Here is a 24241-nt window from a genome sequence, read left to right as displayed (position 1 = left end):
ATGTTTCATTGTTTGTGAATCAATTTTCATGACCGAATGTTGTTCTGTACGTTGTGTATCTATTGAAAATATAGTTTATATATTGCGTCTGTTCAGATAAATCAGCGAATTTAAAGTAAAAGATCTAAATATCAACTCATGACGCAACATCTGTCTACTTAAAAGAAATCTGAGGAGAAACAATGCATATATTTTCCATTAAGTTTATTTTTTCAATTTTATCCATAATGCATGAATTTCTTTTTTAAAAATATACGAAAAGAAATACACAACACCGTCATACCATGTGAGAACATTTAATTTAGTAGACCTTTAATATTTGTTTTGAGTTTATTGAACAAAATTAAGTTTTAAGAAAAGAAACTAACATAAACATGGCACAATCAACAAATTGCACAATATTAAAATAGAAAATGGCAAATTACTACACTAAAAACATTAAAAAACAACTTTAAAATACAATGCGATTTGAAAAACATATGAAATTGCCAGATATCACCACAAACAAACACCTCATCAGCGATTCATAAAGTACTTCAGACATAACCATTCAATCTTCAGAAAATTTTAATTGTTCAAATCCTTAAATAACAATTCTCAATGTGCTAAACACACTTTTACAAACACATGCCTTTTTATGTATCAGTTTTTCCTCCACATGAATCCTTTAAAAATTAAAACGTGGTATTGTAACCACATGAGTTTTGATCGAGACAGAAAGGGCCTTTGGAGTAAAACTTAAGATTCTTCATATGAGGATTATCATGTCAATACAAGAGTTTATCAGAAACAAGTGTGATGAGTGTCAACGTTTGACTGATGAGTAACAAAGAACTGCAGTACAGAGATACAAGTGATATGTTTGTAGATGTTTTCAGAGCTCTGGCAAGGTTGCTTTTCAACTAAAATGCTGGTGCAGTCATTAATAATCAAATTTAGGGATCCTTTTCAAATATTGACAAGACTGTGGTATCCAGTGGTATATGTTGGTCTTTACTGGTACACACAGATGGGTGACACATTAAAAAACAACATTAGTGAGATGTTGGGCCACCACAAGCTGCCAGGACAACTTGATGTTTAGTTGGAAACAGGAAGCATTTGATTCACATTGTTTTCATACTGATCAAACCATTCCACTCGTGCCCATTGAAGCACCTGTATGTACTAATTTATCCATGTTTTTCTTTAATTTGTCCCCAGCTTGTGCATACCTCACAAAAGCCTGTGAGAGACATTTTCTCTCCAGTGTGCAAATGATTACGAGCTCTTATTCCTCTTTGTATTAAACAATCACATTAAATGCGAGTACTCATTCTCCCTCAAACCCTCCCCGGCTGTGTGGCTCTCCTCTGTGGTTCTCCTCGCCTCTTTGGACATCCTCTCGAACTTCCTCAGGAATATGAGTAGAGCCACCAGAAGCGCCGCCTGCACCACCACAAACACAAACAGACACACCTGCGAGGCCAGAGCCAGGTCACAGTACCAGTAGTGGCAGGACTCCAGCACCTCCTGCTCCGTTAAATACACCACCAGCCTCCCTCTCAGGCTGGGAGGGGAGCTGCAGTTGACACCCAGGTGTGAGCTGAGAGCGGGGGGCTGTCGCAGCAGCCAGGCGCGCAGGTAGAGGATGCCACAGTCACACACCCAGGGGTTACCATGAAGGGAGACAGAGCGAAGGGAGGTCAGATCATCCAGGAGACCATTAGGCAGGCTGATGAGCAGGTTATTTTGGAGATGGAGCTCGGTGGTCCCGGCAGGGAAACTGGTGGGCAGTGAGGAGGAGGTGAGAGACTTGCTGCTGCAATCCACCTGACTGCCATGACAGATGCAAAGGTTGGGACACGCTGATGACCTTTGACCTCCGAACAAGAGGAGGAGACCCAGGAGCAGGAGCCCCTTCATGGCTACCAAACTGAAGAGAAGAGAAGAGAAGAGAAGAGAAGAGAAGAGAAGAAAAGAGAAGAGAAGAGAAGAGAAGAGAAGAGAAGAGAAGAGAGAGGAAATCATAAGCTGCCAGTGCTCTTTATATCTCTTGACAGTTGAAGTATTTGTTTTTGGCAGGTTCCACACTAATGTGTGGGCACGTTGATATTAGAGAAATACTCCCACATTTACTGTCTGGCTCTTGACTGCATACTATCTATTTAAGGCTTAAAAAAGGCTTCATTCAGCTGTTACTAGAAGGAATATGCAAGCTTAACCTCACATTAAAGCCTTTATTCTGAACCGATGAGTGGTATAAGTGAAAGTAAGTGTAGAAAGGCTTACTATCATAGCAATGACTCATCTCTGGACCCGTGTTCTATAAACACAGATAAAATACATCACGCTTCCCATTTCTTAAATTCCTCGTGTTCATTAATAAAACCTCTCTTCTCTTATGTATTCAATAACATGGTTTTCAACAGCTGTTTGGATGCAAAATTATTGTGAAATAGAAACTAATGCAGCCCAACAAGAGACCTTTTACTGTTTATTGTTGTGAGGCTGTACTTTGTGGTGTGTAGTATTTTTATACAACTACAGTATGTATGTAATACTACATGTGATTTACTACCGAATAATCTAAAATGAGATTGTAGTTTACCACTAATTTAGAAACAAACTCTTAGATTATACAGTTCAATAAAATACTACATAAGGAACATAATATGAATATTACATTCATGTGTGTTCAGATAACCAACTGACAAACTACTCTCTGTTCATTTTACAACATATAGCATTGTCTTGGAGGTTTTGTAAGTCCATAAAACCTCTGCTTTTCATGTCTGATAAGTATATACAATCGTGTGTGGTCCAGTGGTGGAGGAATTATTTAGATCCTTTAGCACACTATAGAAATACTCTGTTAGAAGTTTAAGTGCTGCAGAGAAAATGTTGCTTACGTAAAAATATAGTCATGAAAATGTAGCCAACTCAATGCAGAAAAATTAACCCTGATTGTAATGTCATTTATGTTGTATATCAACAGATTATTATTACTCATATATAAATGTAAAAGCAGGATTAAAGTGTAGTATTTGGGTTTAATGTAAAAAAAAACTACAGAGCTTAAGTCATTTACCTTCAGTGCTGCCTGCCTTCGAGAGGGGACTGTGTTTCTTACAGTTTCTCTGGAAGTCCAAGTGTGTGTGTGTTACTGCCAGCTGGGACTCACTGATAAAGACCACTGTCAAGGATGAGCACACATACGTACAGTGTACACACACACACACACACACACACACACACACAAGCAGAGGCGTCTAACAGGACATGGGAATTATCTCAGGACCTATTTTAGGGGTTGTTAATTTCTAATGAATTTCAAGGACGTTCTTTGTTATTAAAGGTAAAATAGAGACAGTCTTCAGTGAGGACGCTTAAAATTCACTTTTTCAAATAAACTGATGGTGTAAACTAAAGTGTTTTAGTTGGATTACAGCAGTCAGCTCAACACGCAACAATGTAAAATTTGTCTTATGTATGATTACGGGCGCACATAAATCAACATGTTTCTGGTAGGATGGTTTCTGGTGATAAATGTATTTACGATAGTTACTTGGGTTTAAATGACGTTTTTCCTAGTTTACATATAATCAATACTAAATAACAAAGTTTGTTCCTGGAAAATAAAGCATATTTCAAACACTGTAAAGATCCACTTGCAACATACAGAAAACATGGCCCGTGTTATGATACATATCAGATGTATCTAGTGTAACATGGATTATTATCTCAAGTAATGTACTCAAGTACAATTTTGAGGTACTTTTACTTTACTTTACCTCTGATTAATGATATAAAACAGAACAACAACTAAAGGATGATGTATTATGTTTGTTATGATGTTTTACGATAGGCTAAGATAAAAGTATATTGATCCTCGGGGGGAAATTCACAAACTACCCAGCAGTAATGAAAATGAGCTCCACTATTACCAGCTGCAACATCAAAGTGACGTTCATGCATCAATGAGTATAATGCAGTGATGTAATATATAAAGTCTGCCATTAATTAATACTTTTTTACTTTTGGTGCTTTAAGTATATTTTGATGATAATACACTGTTTGTACATTGTCCTCTAACAGAAAATACAGACATTTCTATCAATCACATTAACGTTTTGAGTGTTTGTGTCTCTGACTGGCAGCGAGAAGATGTCGTGTGCAGCGCAGAGGAAGAATGTCCGCAGGAGATAAACATGAATCAGCAGATAATGTTCCCGCAGCAGCTCCAGCTCGGATGTGACAGAGGATGTCGTGTTGCGTTCACCAGACCTTGACGTATAAACAGCGCCACAACCTTCAGAAGAACAATGCAAACACAGTGAAGCCAGATTGACGAGAAACAAGAGTTTATTTGTCACACCTTTATAAATGGGGCACAGGCTGAGCTAACAGCCTTCAGGCAAAATATGTTCAGTTCTCCAGCATCAGCCTACACACACACACACACACACACCCACGCACACCCACACACTCTCACACACACAGGGTACACATCTTCACTGGCAGAGTGCAGCAACTCACTTCCAAGGAGAGAAAACAGAAGCATAGACACAGTATTTGCTCCTCAGTATTGATCTAATTTTACCATCCCGTAGTGGCAACGAAGCATACCGTCGGTCATCAGGATGCATTTTAATACAAGCACAGGGCATCATCGGCTATAAAGCAGTAAAAATAGGCCCACAGCGTTTAGCGGATATGAGTAATGGCAGCATGCTTGCACATGCACCCTTGTACTGCACCAACCCCCTCATTATGTCAAAGGCTCTCCATTCACAGTTAGCCACTGGCAATAAGTGCATTTTCAGCTCAGCCAGCACATAAAAAATGCTGGGAGAGGATATTTTGACTTGCCATATGTGAAAAAATGTCACATGAAGGTATTTATGAGGGTCAGAGAGCAAATTAACAAGAGCAACAGTTAGATTTGAACAGAACGAAAGGGAGTCTTATGGACGGATACCTGGTGATATCAGAGAAAATCTCATGAGATACAAACGGTCACACACACACCCAAACACACACTCACAGACATATAATAAAAAACAATATCCATGTTCAAAGTTAAACATCACCAACAACCTAAATTTCTTTACAAAACATCTTGAAGCACACATGTTCATACCCTGACAAAATATCCAAAAAGTTTAGCATTGCATTTATAAATTAGATACACTGAGTTATTTAAATTACGCATTTATATTATATATGTTAAGACTGTTAAACCACAGCGAGAGGCTCAAAGTGGGCAAACGGATAGTTTCAGAGAAAAAAAACCCTCTGACAAACAAACCTTCAGGCAGACAAACTATACAAAGCACCAAACTGAGGATAAATGTACAGCCAGAGTCGCCACCAACACTCGATATCTGTGGTCAACGTCTGAAGGGCTCACTGTCGTTCAGGGGACAAACAGCAGGCGGCGCTGCAGCACAGCTCTACTCCCGGAGCCATCACTGGTCTTTCTCGTGCATCTGCTGCTGCATCTTATTCAGCATCTCCTGCATCCTCTTCAGCTGCAGGCACAGAGGAATGTCTGGTTAACATCTCCACTTACTGCACATAAATCCTGAAGGGCTCAAACAAGATTACAGTGCTCCGACATTAAGCCACAGCTGAAGCATTTAGATCATGTGATGCTAAAAGTAGCCCTCGAATTGCATGCTAGCGTTTGGTCAACCTTCAAATAAATCAAAAATCAAACAGACGCTGGCTTACAGATAATAATCACAGCTGTGGATGTAAATATAGATTGTGAGGGTGATCAATAGCTCAGAAATACTGGTACTAAATTCATGATTTAATTGATGATATACTGATGATAAAATTTTATTTCAATCCCAAATTATACATATTTATTATATTTATGCATTACAGTCTTACATAAAGAAAGATAGAAAGAACGGACCAGTATGCTTCTTTATGGGAAAAGTATTCGATACATCAGATACACATGATGTACATGTTAATGATTATAGTGTAAGTGTATTTCTTTCTTTCTTTATTGAATATTGAACACTAATTTGATTATATTTTAACAATATATTTATGTTTTTGTTTCAGAGGACATTGAGATATAATTATTTATCCATATATTTTTCTCTCTTTTTCCTTCTTCCTCCATTTGAGTGTTTTGTGCCTATTTTATGTTTTAATGTTACATTCTATATTAGTTTTATCTTTCTTTTTCTATAAATATTCTTTTCTTTACGATCAGGTAAAAATTAATAAAATATTAATTGATAACAGTGCGTGAGAAGTTGCTTCATACCTCCTCATCTTTCATTTTGATGAGTTTCTCAGTCTCCACATCCGGGGTGGAGAGCGGAAGGATGGGGATGGGACTCTCCATACGGTTGTCCTGAGCCAGTTTACTGTGAAGAAGAAGAAGAAGAAGAAGAAGAAGAAGAAGAAGGGGAGGAGGAGAGGTGAAGCAGGCAAATCTGACTGAAATCTGTAACATCAGCAGCTACCTGAGCTGTTACCAAACACTCTCTGGTGTTGTCACGTACCTGGTCATCTCCTGTATGCACTGAGCTCTGTAGTTTTCATAGTGGACGTCACAGGTCACATCTTTCAGGTCGTGCATGTGTGAGCGAATCAGCATGTTCCTCAATTTCACAAAGTCACAATGCGACTGGTTCTCCACTGAGCAAAGAAATACGTAAAATGAATTATTAATCCAAGTTATGACACATCAAATGTGTCTCATTTGCATTTACTCTGATAATATATGAACATACCTTCAACAATCCCCCAGGGGTACAGTCTCCCCCTGACTCTTTGCCCTCGAGCCTCCACCACTGTGTTACTGCCAATCACAGCGAACGGGGTGCACTCCTGCGCACAGAGACATGAGGGTGGGTTGGTTTATTTAACCCTTATCTATCCAAAGAGAGCTGACGGAGCATGCTGTGCCCTGGTGCATCTTCACAGAGTTTTACATGTTTACAAACAGCCACAGCTTAAGCGTGGGAAGTGTGTGTAATTGTTGAGCAATGTAAAAAAACCTGTTTGTTGTCTTGCATAGATTTTCCCAGCTGATCATTAGATTCAAATCACAAACTGAAAACTGCTCCTACAGTTTATTTATAGATCACTTAAAGAGATAACAGTTCGGTTTGCTCAAATATTAACTCAAGGTCCACGTAAATAATATTTATAGAAAATGGACCTTGACAGATGAACAAATAAAATTAAAAAAGACTCAAATTATAATTAATAAAGACATTCCCTTTGGTGCCTTGTCAGTATTTCTGAGAGAGGAGAAGTCTCTAAAATGATGGCAACGACCCTGAGTGAGAAAATAAACCCCCGAGAACTTAATGACCCTAATCGTTGGCCAAAGTTTTAGTTACTTCCACTTCCAATGAATCAGGAAGCCTATCTGACTGACTCACCTTCAGCTCTTTGTCAAGTTGTTTAAACTCTTCGTCCTCATCAGAGTCACATTCGGGGAACTGGTACACTTTGATCCCAAACTTGTCTATTTCCTCTCGTATCTGAACATTCACAATGACACGCACAAACACAAATCAGATTAATGACGACAGCGAACAGTCTGCGTTGAATAAACCACGTTGAATTTAATATGAACTCACTCTGTCTTTGAGCTTTTTAATCTCGTTGGGTGTGAGGCAGTCAGCTTTTGCAATGAGCGGGATTATGTTCACTTTTTCATGCAGAGCCTTCATGAACTCAACATCCACTGGACGCAGCCTGTGGAAAGAAATCGCCTGTGAGCATTACGAATGAACTAATCAAAGTCCTCCACACGAAAAACAGCTTGATTGCGCAACTCCATGCAGAAAACCTGCAGGTAGGAAAGGTGTTGTGTTGTTTCCCTGCACCACTGACCTTGTGCTACATTTGTTTGTCTGTATTTGTGTGTGTGTGTGTGTGTGTGTGTGTGTGTGTGTGTGTGTGTGTGTGTCATTACCCGTGCCCGAATGGAGGGATGAAGTAGAGGCAGCAGTGGACTCTGTTGTCCTGGATGTTCTTTCGGTTCAGCCCGCTCTCATCCCTGAAGTATTGCTCAAACTGCTGATCTATGTAGTCTGTGATTGGCTTCCAACTGCAACACACACACACACACACACATTAGCAGCTCCTCCAGGCTTAATATGGCACACGTCAGAGCAGCAGGTCGTCCAGCTCACCACTCGTTGTTGTTGACGGCGTCTCCGAACCCCGGCGTGTCAACAATGGTGAGCTTGAGCTTGACTCCTTTCTCCTCGATGTCGACAGTGTGTTTGATGATCTCCACAGTCTGGTTGATACGCTCTGCAAAGCATCGACGCAGCGAGAGAGAAGGTGATGGGGAGAAAGTGAGGTCAAACAGCTGAAACAGCAGGTCAGGGATAATGTGGAACAAGCAGAAAAGCAAATGGCACAAAATGAGACCTGTTGGAGTAATTCAGGTTTCTGATTGGTTTTCTAGGCCTTAAATGATGAGTAAATGGTTTATGACAGTATTCATATTATTACAAAGCTAATTTACAAATGCAATTAACAATGTTTCTCAATATTTTCTGACTTTCATCCTATCCATGACACCCGAGGAGACTGGTCCTTTAAAACAGGTCATGAATATATATTTTAAATCTTAATGAAGCTGAATCATTTCCTTAGCAGCATTTCAGTTTCCTAACAGCTAGGCACTGTAGTCTTTGCCAAACATTGCTCAGACAGGACTAAATGGTGCATTTGTTGGGAACTATTTCCGCTCAGCGACGATATTAAGCCGCTTTTGGTGCTCTGGAGCCGGGTGCACCAGCTCACGTTCAAAGTTAGCCTAATTATGAAGTATTAACGCTTAACTGAATTAAAACGGGTTGTTACCACACCATGTAGAGATGAGTTGTTTCTTAATATTCATGCCCAGGAACAAAGACCAATAACAGAGATACAGAGGAACAAGATCTAAAAGGCTTTGGCTACACAGATAACACGTGTTAGTGGGATCAGTTCATTGTTTATTTTGGTTTTTTTCTGGGATTTATTGAAAATAAGAAATATTGACAATAGATTATAGATAATAACCAGACAGTATTTTTATGCTAAGCAAGAGTCACGTAAAGAAAAATCACTGCAGCACAAAATGTGTCCAGTTAATCCAGTCAGTTAATTAGAAAAGTACAAATTAAACTGGACATCTTCACAGCAGCTGCTGACAAATATAATGTTGAATGAACGACTGACGGTTGTCTGATTTACATACAGACAAGAACTCAGAGTGCTTTTATTATTCAGAGCAGTGCGTTCATCATGAGTGATACAGAGAGATATTAAATGATATAAAGACTCACCCTCAGCATTCAGTAACTTCCTGTCTTTGTAGAGATCTGTGAGGAACAAGCTGTTGACCAGGGTGGATTTACCCATACCAGACTCTCCTGCACACACACATGCAAACACACACAGGTCAGATGTATGCAAACCTAAACACACCTCCTCATAATGAATTATAATGTGTTGCACGTGTGTTGTATCATGCTCACCTGCCACCATGAGCGTGAAATCGAAGCCTTTCTTCACAGACTTCCTGTGGACCTGGTTGGGCAGAGTTGCGAAACCCACATACTGTTTCTCCTGAGGCAGAAAACAAACAGGACACAAAGAAGAAAAGGAAGACGTTTAGTATTAGTTCATGCTTCGAGAGATAAAGTGTCAATAACATCAGGCTGCAGGTAACGATTGTTTCTATCTGAGAGTTATTATAGCGCTGAAACAATTAGGCGATTAATCAAACAGTCGATAGACAGGAAAATTACTGCCAGCTGTTTTGATAAGTGATTCATTGTTTCAATAACCTTTAAAGCAAAATTGCCAAATACTCTCTAGTTACAGCTTGTCATTTGTGAAGACGAGAAGCTGTAAAAATATTTTGTTGATGGAAGGTACATTTATTGTATATATGTACTAGATCAGTAAAATTTTGAAGCACTTGTTCTCTTCTCTTCTGTTCTCTTCCATTTTCTGCTGTTTTACCAAATCCACTACAGTTGAGAGGCAAATATTGTATTTTCTACTTCACTACATTTATTTGATAATCTTAATTACAAGTTACTTTGTAGGTTCAGATTAACAATACATCATATAATCAACACATAAACTATGATGTTACATTAAAGGTTAATCTATGTTTTTTCTTTTTATCACTTTATTGTGTAACAGCCCCACCTTTACACATTAATTACAATCCAACAATATCATATATAGATTATATTGAAATCAGTCACCCTGTATCTTGAGTTCTACTTTTGGTACTTAAAGTATATTTTGATGCTTATATTTCACATTGATTGTACATCCTCACATTTGAGGAGCTAAAACAAGAGATGTTTTTGTCATTTTTGATTGAAAATTGATTAAAACAACTAACTAAGTGATATATAAACAGTTCCACTTAGTTTTCTGGCATAATCATCTAATTGTATTAGCTCTACAAGACATCACAGACATCTAAAAACAGTAGTTAAAAACAGACGCAGACACCAAATAACTGTAAGAGAGCTCAGAGGGTTTCTAATGTGAAAACAAAATGCAACTGGCCGTGTCAGACGCAATAAAATGACCACAACAGACAGACGACATCTATAATACAGAAACTCTACAACTGCGTGGAAAAACACGTGCACAGCATTCCTCTGTGAGCAACTGAGAATAACCAGTGTCTCAGACTTTCCACTAAAACCCTGAGAGAAACACACAAAGGGAACCACAGGATACCAGCCTCTCTCATTCTCCCTGTGTGTGACACAGTGGCTCTCAGTCCTGCAGGTTTTCTCTGCCGCATCTGGCCGAGCGTCATCTTTACCCTACAGTACGAGCTGCCATGTGTATATATAAATATACACTCGAGGCCCGTCGAGAGCATTCACACTTGGACAGAAGCTACATTCAACAGATCTGAAAAGCTCTCTTTTCACCCCGCAAACACTCGAGCCAAACACACAGCCAGCGTCCTTATAAGCTGTCATAACTTGTCATAGGCATTTCCGACAGCCCCCTCGGGTGAGGATTGCATTTACAAAAACACACACAACAAAAGCACACAGGCTGTGCAATCAGTTTGTGGTAGGAACACTTGCAGAGGAGCCAGAGGAATGAGTATGAGGAAAACTGATAAATCAATGAGTAATCATGAAAGCACTTGGAGAAAAAACAAATCATCTCAGCAGTAAATCTGTCACGTCAACAGAAAAGCAGAGGTCCCTCCAAAAGATGCTGGCTGGAGTCCACACGTGCGAACGCTTCTTTTATAAAGTAATGCTGAACTTTGTCTTTACTTCTCTTTCTATTCTGACATTTTTCCTGACATTTGTCGCCCATTTATGCCCAGAAATCCAACTTTTTTACCTTCTGCCTGGCTGTTCTCACTCGTGGGCATAGCAGCCGTTCCACCAGTTTCTCTTGCAGCATGATGGCATCCATCCCAAACCGCTCCGACACTGACGGACCAAAATAGCCACGGGTCTCAGAAAGCTGGAAAAACAGCCCAGCAGGGAACGGGAAAAAGCAACTCTGAAGCCTTGAGACCTTGATAAACTTGTCCCTCTCCGTCCGTTCCCAAATTGTCTCTAACACACCTCTTTCCTGTTTGTGCTCTTTAAATACGGGCCTTGTTGTACCTCCTACTTTCCCTCTCTTGATTCCCTTTCTTTTCTTTTCTTTTCTTTTCTTTCTCTCTTCTGCCCTACAGCGGTCCGACTCTCCCTGTTCAGACAGGTACGGAGGAATTCTCACTGAGAGGGAGGGAAATGGAGAAAGGCAGCAAGAGAGAGGTGGCAATTTGAGGGAGGAAACAAGGGAGGGATGGAAGAAGCGAAGGTCTAAAAGAAACTCATTCATTCACCCTGTATTCCCTCCCCCAGCTCCGGCAGTTGAAAAATAAAACTGCGCTCTGGGAGAAGTGACCACCAGCTCGCAAAGACAAGCAGGAAAGAGAAGTAACGGACGGAAAGTGGAGATGTTTTGACTGCAGTGTTAAAAGAAACAGAAAAGAGCTTGTATGAACTTGACCGTGACAAAGCAGCAGTGGGGCTCAGACACAAACAACAGATAAAGGTACAAAGGCTACAAGTGCAGGCCTGCGGAGTGAGATTATCAGATTATCAAGTGAATTAACTTGTCAATCCAAATGTTAAATGTGTGTGTGTGGCTGCACAGCAATGTCTAGACCAGTGGTTTATAATGAGTGCCTTAAACATGTGGCAATCATTTTAATTGAATATGTTGGTTAAAGTTTCACCACATTAAAAAACACACAAAAAAAAAAAGAAGTGATATTCAGATCCTGACCTCAAGTAAAAGTAAAACGACGTAAAAATACTGCATTCAAACTACAGAAGTAATAAATATGTAAATATGAAGCTGATGCATTAATGAACAAACAGCATGTTACTGTTGTAGCTGCTGATTAATGGGAGTGAAATGAAGGAAACTCCTGGCACACAAATCTGTCTTTATGTTTTGTACTTTTCTAAATAAATATTGGATAATTCTACATTTAGAAGTAAAATATCTCATGTAATGTGATAAGGAGCACGTAAAAATTTTTTAAACAGCATCACAAGCCACAAATGTTGGAAGCATCTATTGTAAACTTGGTTTAATGTATTGTATTTTGTGTTTTAAAGGTTTCTTAATGCAAAATCTTGATTTAAATAGTATTTAGGATAAAATAAAAAATGTAACTAAAGTATAAGTACTTCTTAATTGTTGATGAAGGTTCTCAGTCATCCAGGTCAAGTGCTGTATCGTAGGCAACTGGACTTGTTTCAGTTTCTTAAGGACGTTTCACCTCTAATCCAAGAGGCTTCTTCAGTTCAGGAAAGTTCCTGAACTGAAGAAGCCTTTCAGATGAGAGGTGAAACTGAAACAAGTCCTGTATAGTAGTTGACTAAAGAAATAAGAAATAAAAATCTTCTTATATGTGCAGTCATGCTGCCGATCACAGCTGTCTGTAGTCATAGCAACAACCGTCTGCGTTTTTTGCTGACTAAACAAGTCTTTTTTCCTTTGTGACATTATTACATTACTTTAAGCATTTAGCATTATCCTTTAATAACATCGTGTGGTCACAGCGGCTGCTGCACAGCAAAAATGATATAGGTCCATGTTACCATAAGGAAAGCCTCATCATACAGACAAGACAGTCGTCTCTACACTGGAGAGGGATCCGTTGGTGGATGCAATCATCATGAAACGGTCACGATGCCACATTCCTCAAAAAAAAAGGTCATAATTGAAAAAACAGAATCAAGGTGTGGTTGTAGATTGCAACAACTGAATACCTAATGCAACAGCCAGTTAGCTTAGCTTAGCACAATGAACAAGAACATAACAAAATAAATCAACCAGCTCACTAATGTGTCACTTTTACACGTCAGTCTTTGCACAGGTTTAAGCTAAACTAAATTAAACTCATATTTACTGTACAGACACACAAAAGGTATCAGTCCTCTCCTCTGACCTTTGGCAAGAATGTAAATAATCATATTTACCCACGTTTTAAACTTCTCCTTTAATATTGATGTTAGTTCACATATGTCACGGTTTATATCAACCAATTTGTTTAACAGGTTGGAAAAATAAACTCTCGTAGCAAATATTGATTGTGTCATTTCTAGCTGAAAAATGTGCACATGTTGTATGGGTTGACATGGAGGCGTGTCATTGCTTAAAAACGTTTAGAAAGAAGAACTGGACTGGAATGAAAAGGCTGTATAGGAGATCAGTCAACGTGTGTGTGTGTGTGTGTGTGTGTGTGTGTGTGTGTGTAGAGGTGAACGAGGTACAATTCATGGCAGAGGTTGCAGTCAATCGCTTCCAGATGTGACAGTGGTGTGTGTGTGTGTGTGTGTGTGTGTGTGTGTGTATGTGTGTGTGCGGGTGGGTGGGTGTGTCCGACTCATACATGATGTGGGCAGCAGAATGCTCTTTGAAATAAAACCCCCCTTTTTTTTCTCTTTTCTTTCCCAAAGTAGGCACACCCGGCAGCGATGCCACGTCCAGGATGTTACAGTCCCGCTCCACACCACAGGAGGGCGACAGAGGACTCATCTCAAATAAAAAGTTTGACGCCTCTCAGAGGGAAACACACAACCCATGTGTTCTCAGCCACGGTGGGGCTGATGAAAAATTTAGAGAGTAGCTAAATGAAGACTTAGATCCACGTAGGGTGACATGAAAGAGTGTGTTAGAGTGTGTGGAAGGGGTGGGAGGGTCAATTTAAATAAAAGAAAGGAACAGATGTCTTGACATGGTATTACAATGGCCCCCCGGCTGAACCCCCCACCTTCAGTCTTTCTCAGTCGCCAGCTGTCCCATTCTCCCGTACACACATACAGAAATATAATCTTATCCACTCGCATCTGTTTTGTTTTTTGCAAATTTGATACTTTATTCAATTCTCTCATTACTCCAGACACTTAATGTCACGTTTTGTTGCTGCTTTTACCTCTCAGGTGAGAGGCCACTGAGTCAAATGTGAAGATACCAGATGATTTTAATCTTCAGATACAAATTAAACACAGTTTAAAGTTGTCCAGTTATTTAAAAAACTAAATGTAGTAGAATCTATCAACATCTATCCATATAACCCCAACTAGCTGAGGTGTTACCCTCGTTTATTTTGGTCTTATTGGCTTAAAGTACTTTTTTCAAAAGTAATTGAAAACGAGATACGGCCAGACTTTGACATTTCTGGTTATTCTGAATTGATATCGAATTTTTCCAATCGTCACCTACAACGCAGGGATGTTGTCATTAGATTGGAAAATATCAGATTTTTACATGTTAGAAGTGGTAAAATAAATCAAATGGTTGTTAATTTAATCCTTAAATTCAGACAAGTGTTTTAAATATTTAGGGTGCCTTTCTTAAACTACTTCCTCCAAAAACTAAACCAATTCTGCATCATCTTTTTCTTTTTGTCTTTCCCTCACTTCATTATGTAAAACAGGAAAACCTAAAATAAAATACACAAAAATACATGGACGGACAGATCCTATCACTTTTTACCTCACACACACATTAAAGACTTCTCTAACATATCATCCACCTCCGTCTATTGCTGTATGAACATCTGGATAAAAAAGGCTGAAAACGAGTATGAAATTGTCATGTTGCTGTTAGAGATGTATGATAAGAAAAACTGTGTAAAATCTGCACAGACTCTTCACTGCTGTTTAGGAGCGACTAAGTTGTACAAAGCTGCAACTTGGCGCTGCCTTTCGGGCCTCCTCCAGCTGATTAAACACAGGCAGAGAGGGAAGGTAGAGTGTACAGCAGGTGTGGAGGGACGTTAAAGGACAAACCATGAGTCAGGAGTAATGACGGGAAAGTGGGGCAGAAGGCTGTGAAGGGAAAACTTTAAAGGCATCTTCAAACTTACTTGTTTTCTTTAGCTTTCACGTGATCCTAGAGCTTTACATTTTGTGGTTTGTTTACCTGTGTGTTTTTAGAAGTAGAGTTTTTTATCGCATCCAGTTTCTGTCTTTTCTACCTTCTGTAAAGCACTTTGAAACTACTTTTGCAACTCCAAGCAACACTTATTTTATGGGGTTCAATCATTTGTTGATTGTTTAGTCTATAAAATGTCAGATAACAGTGAAAATGCCTGTTTTACTTCCAGGAGCCCCAGACGGCATCTTCATAGTGCTTGTTTTATATAACCAACTCTCTAAACCACCAAAATGTTTAATTTGATATAATATTAAACAAAGAAAAAGTTTAACTTTCAAACAAACCTCTACTCAAGTCGGCACGCCAGCTGAAAATGCACAGGATCCTCATGTGGACAAAATATTGTTCGGTTTTGTGCCTCTACGTTATCCATCTTTTTGTGCTCTATTTTATAAGAAGAGACTTCTTTGCTGTCAAAATATTATTTCAGAGTATAAATGCACCATGACTGTAAGTCAATATTTTGGATGGTTGCACAGAGGCAGAGATCCAGAGATCAGCCACTCAATCAGCAGGCAGCGCTCAGCTTCTTCCTCTCAGTCATACAAAGTCGTGGCCTTAAAGGAAACGACTCTCAAAAGGCCCCAGCAGTCAACAGCACTGCCAGGGTACAAACACACACACACACACACACATACACATACATAAATACAAAACCTCATCCAAATGGGTTTGGTCCAACAGCGTAACCATCATTCCCTTCTGCCAAGCACTTTCAAGAAGCTCCAGTTAGACACAACAACACAACGAGGCGGCGGAAGAGATGAATATATAGTAGAAATATAAAGTGTACTCTTCGTAACACCATAACAGTAAGCTACTCAATAAGAGCTGTTCAAAAATCTAAGTAAGTGAAAGAGGAATCACTGATGGTCGAGACAAGTCTATGAGAAGTCTGCCCAACTCCAGGACTGAGAATACTGAGCACATTTTCAGTCATCACAGTGAAACCGTGGTGAAAACTCAGCTTAAAACTGTGTGGTGTGCTACCGGCTCAAAGCAGCCAGACGACCTGTGATGCAGCAGTAAAGAGCGGTGACCTTTACTGATGACTTCTCTGCATCTCCCAGGCGTCCAGCTGACACTCTCACACCATTAACCCTGGTTGCCTCGCCTAAAATACCGCCAGCAAGTGAGGCAGGAGAGGGTAAGAGGGAGAGATAGGAGGGGTGAGGCTGGGTGAGACAGAAGGTGAGGGGTATAAAAAACAACAAAAATGGACCCTGAGCTCCCAACCTCCTCCCCTCCCCCTATGTTTTTTTCTCCTTGGAGATGGAGAGGCCTGTGTGCACTTGGCTCTTTAACATGCTAATCTGACAGCATGTAATTGCTCAGGCAACAATGAAATTGCTTCACTGAAGGACACTTGGCTGTCGTAGCCCAGTTTTAGCATACGCCTCTGCAGTGACAATGGACACTTGAGTGGTATTGTAAACATGTAGTATCGATACACATTTAGAAGAGGGACTCAATCAGCTAAACGTTGTCATGAAACAAGGTAAAAGAAAGTGTGCAGGAAGGTTGGAAGTCATGCGAGACAAAAATTGACCTAACTACCTAAAATAACCCTAACCCAGAAAATGCTACGATTTAGAGGACAAGTCAAGCCAACAGCTATTTTTAATCCTACTAACAAATGTTGTCTGTGTAATTAAAACCTGATACATCTTGTTTCTCAGTGCCATATCACTGAGGCACATTATGGCACTATAAAATATAGAAGTCCCACACACACTGTCCTACTGCCAGAAATACTCACTACAGCATCGAATGGGTATCAATCCGCAGCTGAAAATAGCCCCCCCAAAATGCACTATGTACTCCTGATTGTGCAATGTTTACAAATAAACTACAGTGCCCAGCTGTTTTAGGAAGTTAAACTATAAACTGTATGTGTAACCTGTTTTGAAAGGCTAACATCGTCAGGAGGATTGAGTGGGCTTCAGGCTGAAAAGTGCAATCAGAGGGTAACAGGAAATGAACCAACACACGTCAGGTTTTGGTCTTTTCTTGACATTTTTTGACAATAAGAAAAATATAGTCGACAAAGTATTTTAAACTATCCATGACTCTGAGGACCTGTCACACCTCTTCTCCACGTTGGCTTCAGTTCAGCTCAAAAGTTCATTTTTAACGCTGAGAACTGCCGTTCAAGGTTAAACTTTAAGCCAACACGGATGAGAAGTCGTGTAGGTGCTCAAAACTATGAAGCGTTTGAACACCTACACCTCCATGACAACTGAGCAAACACAATATGCTGATAAAGACTATGAGATGAGGTCAAAAGCTCCAGAACAAGAATGTGTGCAGTCAGCTGTTGTTTCAGGATGAGAATAAAATGTCAAGCTCAAGAAAAATATGGTTCGGCTTCAAGAGGAATTAAAGGTATTTTCTAGCCAAAATGAACTTTGTGTGTTATTGATTAAAGTATAATTCAGATTTATTACACAGAACAGTTATGAAATAATCTTAGTTCTCTTCATTCGTTTCATTGGATTACCGCTCAGACTCTTGATCCCTATTTCCAAAGAATTTATAATCCCAAACATATTGAGGCCAAAAAAACACATAAAACGATTTTTTTTTTAAAGAACCTGCAAACTGGGTCAGCCTGCAGTTACTTTCTGAAAGCTTCTTGAAATGCAGAGCAGAGGCATGACAAGCTCTGCAGAGTTATGTATAAAAGAAGAAAAGGAGGTGAGTTGCTTTGGTTGAAAGACAAAAAACACACAAGCGCCACACACGCTCTACTGGATCTCGGGTATTACATGTGTGTTTGCAGCATGATAACATGAGAGCGTGTGAACACACTGCGGGGCACACACTGCTCAAACACTTGAACAGGAACAAGGACACCGACCGTCACAGAGGAACATCACTCCAGAGGAAACTTGTACAGGCAGAGTCTCTCAAACACATGATGAAAGAAGCAGCTTTATCCTACATGACAGTCAGTAAAGTAGGTTACTGTAACATATGCTACACTAACATACTGCAGGATTATAAAGGGGGGGTCTCATGTAGTTGTCTATATATATGCTACTGAAATGTCTCAACTATTACATGGATCACCATGACATATTGTACAGATATACATGATCCCCAGAGGAATACTCTTACTGACTTTTTGTGATCGCCTGAATTTTCCTCTAGCGCCACCATGAGGTCGACATTTGTAATCTCAAGTGAAGGTCCACATGTGCATTTTATCCTGAGGGTGAATTGTAATGTGTTTTAATGTTATCATCAGTTCTTTACTGCATCTTGAGTGTGGGCCGTTGCTGTAATAAGTATCTTGGGCACCCACTCACCAGTAGGTCAGTCATTAAAAACTAATGCTGTGTAACCTAAAAACTGTAAAGAACTTTATGTTAAACTTGCAATAGACAACCATTCTCGTATAGATTAATTGTCTACAAACCTCGTTTTCTCCACGCTATTCGGTCAGATTTTTCCCGTAAAAATTAAGGCTACATCACAGCCCAAGGGAAGTTTTTTTTCAGTCGCAGGCAAAGAAGGCGAAGAGGGAGAGTGAAAGAAACCTTAAAACGAGAGTGAACGGGCGGGCATTCAGTGTGCTCTGGTGACAAAGTCTGTTCCACTGTTGATATGTATCCCTTCAAAACCAAGTTACAAAACCTGCCTACTGATTAATACAACCTAATTTGTTATGCTGCCTTTTCATAGCATTGCAATCTGGATTTCTTGGTCAAATTGGGATTCTAACAGTTGTTTTTTGCTTCGACAGTAGCCAGCTGCGAGCGGTAGCCTTGTTGCAACAGCAGTGCCAACAGTAATACCACAGGGAAAGTTTTAAAGTTGGGTTTTTCCACCTCAAATTCTGGTGAAGAGCTCACATTTTCAAATCAAATATCAGAATACTGTATGATGAAGCCATAAAGAGACTGTAAACATCACTTAGCTTCACTAAAGTCAAGATAGAAAATGTAATATTGCAAACAATAGACAAAAAGACAAAACCTAAAATAGTTCAATAGTTAATCAAGAAGAAGTTCAACACCTCTTGGATCGGCCACTCTCTCCTTCTCTTACTACATCTACTGTTTTCTTCTGAAAAGCCGGAGCCACAGGGGGGTTCAAATCCTAGTTTCAACACCCGACCCAACCCCCCGGAGATACGCCTATTCCTGGTCTGCAGATGGTCCTCACTGGGAGCCGGTGAGGGTCCCATCTGTGGCAGCGAATGTGTGTGTGTCTTTAAAGAGTGAGTGAAGGGTCAAGTAATGGAGGAAGTGAGGCAGGGAGTTGAGTGTATCTGAAGTGAAGTGGCACACGTGCACAGAGGCTAATGCATCTGACCCAACATCTGTTTGCTGCTCCAGGAAGTAAAGTAGCCGCTGACATGTTTCAGTCTGACATCTCAGACACAACAAGGAGTGATACTGCTGAGACATTTCCTCAAAGATTTTTTTTTTTTGTTACTATTGTTGCTACTTTCTAAAAATGTAAGCCGTATGAAGAGTTTTAACTGGTAACTTTTGGGGTGCAAGGCAGTAAAAAACCTCTTTGGCTGCTGAGACATTAATAGTCAAGTTATAATTAAGTCAGTAATAAAGAGCGTAAGTGTCTTCATTAATTTATTATGTATAATAATGTTAGTGATAAAGGAATGTTTTCATTACAATCCATTAAGTTTTTAATTGTGAATGTTATTATGTTGTTAATAAAAGGATTTTGACCTGGATGCTCTCCACACTTCACCACGAGGTCAAAGGTCAATTGGGATTGATAAAAGACATAAAAGTGTCTCACTTGAGGAGGATGAACCCCAGCCAGAAATGTTTTCACAACCTGGCAACCCAAATGTTTTTCTTATGAGTAACCTGTAGTGTACAGTGTGTAAGTGTACAGACCATTAGTAAATTAATAAGCCACTGATTACAATTTCTAAACCTGTTATAAAGGATGCCTTGTTACACAAATGGACCCTTAAATCTTACACTGTTATATCAGCAATGTTTGATTTTCAGTGGCATTCCAGGCTTTTTGTTAAATTGAGTTTATATCTGCAAAAATCACAAAATTATCACAGAGGGCTTTGCAATCTGTACATAATCAAACTTCACACATGCTCAACGTGGATTGGAAACAAAGCAAAAAAAAAGAAAGCAGGAGGAACAACAGATGATGGATCGCTCTTCCAGGAGAGATAAACAAGCGGAAGATAAAAATAGCGTCATCACACAAACGACAAGTTGAATTCATAAAATATAAAACAGAGCTAGAGTAGTGCTTTTATAATTAAATTTATTTTATCAGCAATCAGATTAAAAGAATAAAAACTGATTCAAAAACTGAAAAAATGCTGAATATCATATCTGATACCAAAATCCAATGTTGGGCAGCTACGAATGGTACAAATTAGATTGTTTTGCCAGCTGTTGTTTCCAAGGCCAAGACTGAACGTTAAATATCAAATTTGGATGAGAGGTGCTCAGAAAAATGGAAATTTGAATTTCTATGATTTGTGTGATTCAGTCAAAAAGCTCCAGACCAGCTGCAGATGGGCCTTTCGGTCCTGAAAGTGATGTCAATACATGTACATCTTCAGTTAATTGTTTTTTACAGTTATTCATAGCATTGTCAATGTTGTACACACTCCATTCAATCGTGTGTGCTTCACTATATCAAGGTGACGCGTCTCAGCTGACTGTTTAATAAAAACTGTGACTGTGTTTTTCTCTTCCAGTATCTGATGAACAAACGCTCAGAACACATCCACCCACACAACAGAATAATAACTGCGCGGGATTGTGGGTAGGTCAGATGGTGTCGTCCACTCCTTCGTATCAGAGAAGTGATGAAAACAGATTAAAAAAAGGCTGTTGCCTGGCAACATAATATCACAGCGAAGGAAGCAACGGGAAGGTTGAGGGCGTTGTGAAGGGAGTGAGACGTGGAAAGAGGAAGAGGAGAGCGGAGGAGAATGTTGTAAAAATATTGATTTAGGATTGATTATCAGTTGTGATCTCAGCATTCAGTCAGTCACACCAAGCACCATTTGTTTTTTTTTCCAGCTCCTCCTCCGCAGCCTGGATAAGTTATTTTTTTCAAAGTGGCCAAAAGGGTCAGATGCAGCAGAGTGTGTGGGAGAGAAGAGCTCACAAGGTGTGAAAACTGTATAGTAATCCAAATACCGAGCACGAGTGAATCATTTCGCGAGTGGAGGAATATTTATAAGAGGAGGGTGACAGCTGCTGCTGTGACTTTTAAAAAAATAATGTCTTAGGTTATTTTCCCTGTTTCTGCACAAACTGGCAACGCTACATCTGTGAGCACACCACTCAACAATCATCCTAATCCAGGTTTTCCAGCAATCTACTCACGAGCTTGTGTGTGTGTGCGTGCTGTGGCAGTGATCAAAATCGTTTAAACAACTGGCATTAGTCCAGCTGTGAATTTCAGGGAGGAAGCAAATCTGTCTACAACCTGACCCGCTTATATCAGGCAGCAGTTTTTAGGGGTTGGATGACGACAGAGGACAACATGGAGGCTAAATACTGAAAACTAAGTGTTCTTGATTGACAAGGAACACTAACTTTTTATACTTCTCATCAATATATATCAATTTCTCCAAGTACGTTACATTAAACCCTACCGAGTATTAAGCACAAATTTCAGTTACATTTCAGAGGGTAATATTGCACTTTTAACTCCACTAGATTTATTCAACAACTATAGTAACGACTTACTTTTACATTCAAGCTCATGATTAGTTAATCAAACTGGCAATAGACAAGTTTTCTGCTTGAACGTATCATTATGAAGTAAATGTTGATTGTGCAATGTAATGGATATAGAATAAGGGAAAACTTGTCTGCCACTTCAAGCTGCCCAACAGTATATAAACTTCACACTGGCTCCACAGAGATGAACTACAACATCAAATTGCTACTGACACTTTGTCTAATCAGTAATAATGATTCAATAATACAACATACACTATTGTGCGTTAAGATATATTTAAGTGGTGACCAAAGAGACTAAGGTTCTGATTTTATAATCTCGGTGTCACCGGTTCATGTTGCATGTTCTCTCTCCCCTCATTTAATGTTATCTCAATCAATATTCAGCATGCACATGTGGAAACTTGAACACACACACACTGAGAACGGACTTTACAGTGAAGTAGGAGATATTGAAGCAGTGACACTTGTTTTTAGGGCAGGAGATGGAGTAGCTATCATTTTAAGGATCCTGACACATGATTGCTGAAGATACAGTGTTTTATAGAGATGTAAAAACATGTCTGGAGGGGATCTTAAACATTTGTCAGTTTATTAGGTACATAAATCTAACACTAATGCAGCTTAATAAAGCAGCCCTGCATTAAATCCTTCATGAAAGTTGGTGGGTTGGTAATTTGCAGACTGTAGTTTGTGATTCTGTCCAGTTGTATTATGTTGTTTTCTAATATTCAATTCTTGCATTTATATAAAAAAGATTGGAGTAAACAACACTTAGGTCACAATCCAATTTAAAGGAAACCAGGAAATTGCAGATTTAAAAATGACCATAAAACCTCTCTAAAAGCACTTGAATGGAGGATGTATTGCAGGTGTGTACCTGAAAAACTGGCAACTGTAGGATAAATGGTTTTGCAGTATACAGACCTACATAATATAAACTATAACAGTAATATAAGGGTTCATGTGGTGTAGCAGAGTATTTACTATTACAACTACTGATGTTTCAGCATCCTCCTCCTTTGCCTGTTTATATCCCAAACATCCAGACTTTTAATGGACACTAAATCATATAATCTGGTTCGCTGAATCATCCCAGCACACTCAGCACGTGCACACACTCCTCTCCCGTCATCATGGAGGAAGAGAGGGGGAGGATGGAGGAGGAAGGTCCGGGGTCACCAGAGCTGCGACCTCCCCTGCAGGCTCATGTGGCAGCTGCGTTTTTCTGAGCCGAACAATGGTCAGGAAGGGTTCACTAAAGGCAGCCAACACCAGCGACTGTAAGCATGAGTCGTGCTGATGTAACGCCGACAATTAGGTCATCCATCAGTCGACTGAATGACAGATGAGCGCTCATAATTCTGCGAGGCAGCGGCGGCTCCCGGAGGATGGAGAGGAAGGGATGCGGCCGTGTGAGGACCATGTTGGCTGCTCGCCTCTCCTGACGCTGGCCTGCTCCACATATGCGTCTAAAAATGAAACTTAACCCCCCCCACCCCCTCCGCCCGTCATGCTGCTCACAGCTCAGCCTGTGATGGCATGGCTGCCCTCAGATCATCTTGTATATCTGACAGATACAAACGCGCACATGAAAGAAAAAAAAAGCCAAAACGAGATCAGAAACGTAAATATCAGAGATGATGCTGCTGCAGCCCAGCCCGTCCAATGTGGGAATATATTCAGCCAACGCATCATATTGAAGATGCATTCTCAGCAGCACTTAAAAACATAAAACATGCGTAAAAAGGATGCCTCTTACCTCCGCGCTTTCCTCTATTGGCCATTACAGGATGGGTGAGGAGGAGGCGCAGGTGCAGGGATGCCGAGCGACGCCCAGGGAGACAGAAATATGAGGCGATCATTTCATTGATTCTCCATAAAACAGATGGCTGTAAACACATTCCTGTATCCTTCCGACGCTCACCTGTTTTCACTGGGATCCGGCTTTTGTACCTGATGTTGGTCGTCATGTTGACCGCTCTCCACCCTCGATTTTACCGAAGCGACGGCTCACAGAAAGCGGCCCCTCGCCTCGCCTCGCCTCCAAACCCCGGACAGACAGC

The 24241-nt window shown here is 40.0% G+C and overlaps 2 protein-coding genes across 3 annotated transcripts; both read right to left on the bottom strand.

The window, feature by feature from the left end:
• Positions 1 to 189: 189 nt before the first annotated feature.
• gp1bb (glycoprotein Ib platelet subunit beta) lies at positions 190 to 3137 on the bottom strand. The gene is made up of 2 exons (XM_084359736.1): positions 3071 to 3137; positions 190 to 1915 (listed from the first exon to the last, which is right to left on the bottom strand). Exon 2 carries the CDS (start codon positions 1903 to 1905, stop codon positions 1294 to 1296), a length of 612 nt encoding a protein of 203 aa, XP_084215862.1. The 5' UTR covers positions 1906 to 1915; positions 3071 to 3137; the 3' UTR covers positions 190 to 1293.
• A 1189-nt stretch (positions 3138 to 4326) lies between these two features.
• On the bottom strand, positions 4327 to 24241 carry septin5a (septin 5a). Of its 2 annotated transcripts, XM_084359665.1 has the most exons (12): positions 24103 to 24241; positions 23938 to 23951; positions 9498 to 9588; positions 9306 to 9392; positions 8157 to 8280; positions 7937 to 8071; positions 7599 to 7716; positions 7398 to 7499; positions 6741 to 6837; positions 6510 to 6645; positions 6269 to 6371; positions 4327 to 5513 (listed from the first exon to the last, which is right to left on the bottom strand). In XM_084359665.1, the coding sequence occupies exons 1-12, from the start codon at positions 24146 to 24148 to the stop codon at positions 5451 to 5453; spliced, it is 1116 nt and encodes a 371-aa protein (XP_084215791.1). In that variant the 5' UTR covers positions 24149 to 24241; the 3' UTR covers positions 4327 to 5450. The 2 variants fall into 2 exon arrangements, with proteins under 2 accessions (XP_084215791.1, XP_084215790.1); XM_084359664.1 differs by lacking the exons at positions 23938 to 23951; positions 24103 to 24241 and adding an exon at positions 11359 to 11601.

The sequence above is a fragment of the Pagrus pagrus genome (genome assembly GCF_965226575.1).
Source record: "Pagrus pagrus genome assembly, chromosome: 8".
Lineage (NCBI taxonomy): Eukaryota > Metazoa > Chordata > Actinopteri > Spariformes > Sparidae > Pagrus > Pagrus pagrus.
The sequence above is the reverse complement of the archived record's forward strand: the minus strand, read 5'-3'. Positions and strand labels throughout refer to the sequence as shown.

Coding starts and splice junctions, on each gene's coding strand:
- gp1bb (XM_084359736.1), bottom strand. CDS start 1,905: ATGAAGGGGCTCCTGCTCCTGGGTCTCCTCCTCTTGTTCGGAGGTCAA.
- septin5a (XM_084359664.1), bottom strand. CDS start 11,433: ATGGATGCCATCATGCTGCAAGAGAAACTGGTGGAACGGCTGCTATGC. Junction 9,589..11,358: donor TGAGAACAGCCAGGCAGAAG/GTAAAAAAGTTG, acceptor TTTCTGCCTCAG/GAGAAACAGTATGTGGGTTT. Junction 9,393..9,497: donor TTTCACGCTCATGGTGGCAG/GTGAGCATGATA, acceptor GTGTGTGTGCAG/GAGAGTCTGGTATGGGTAAA.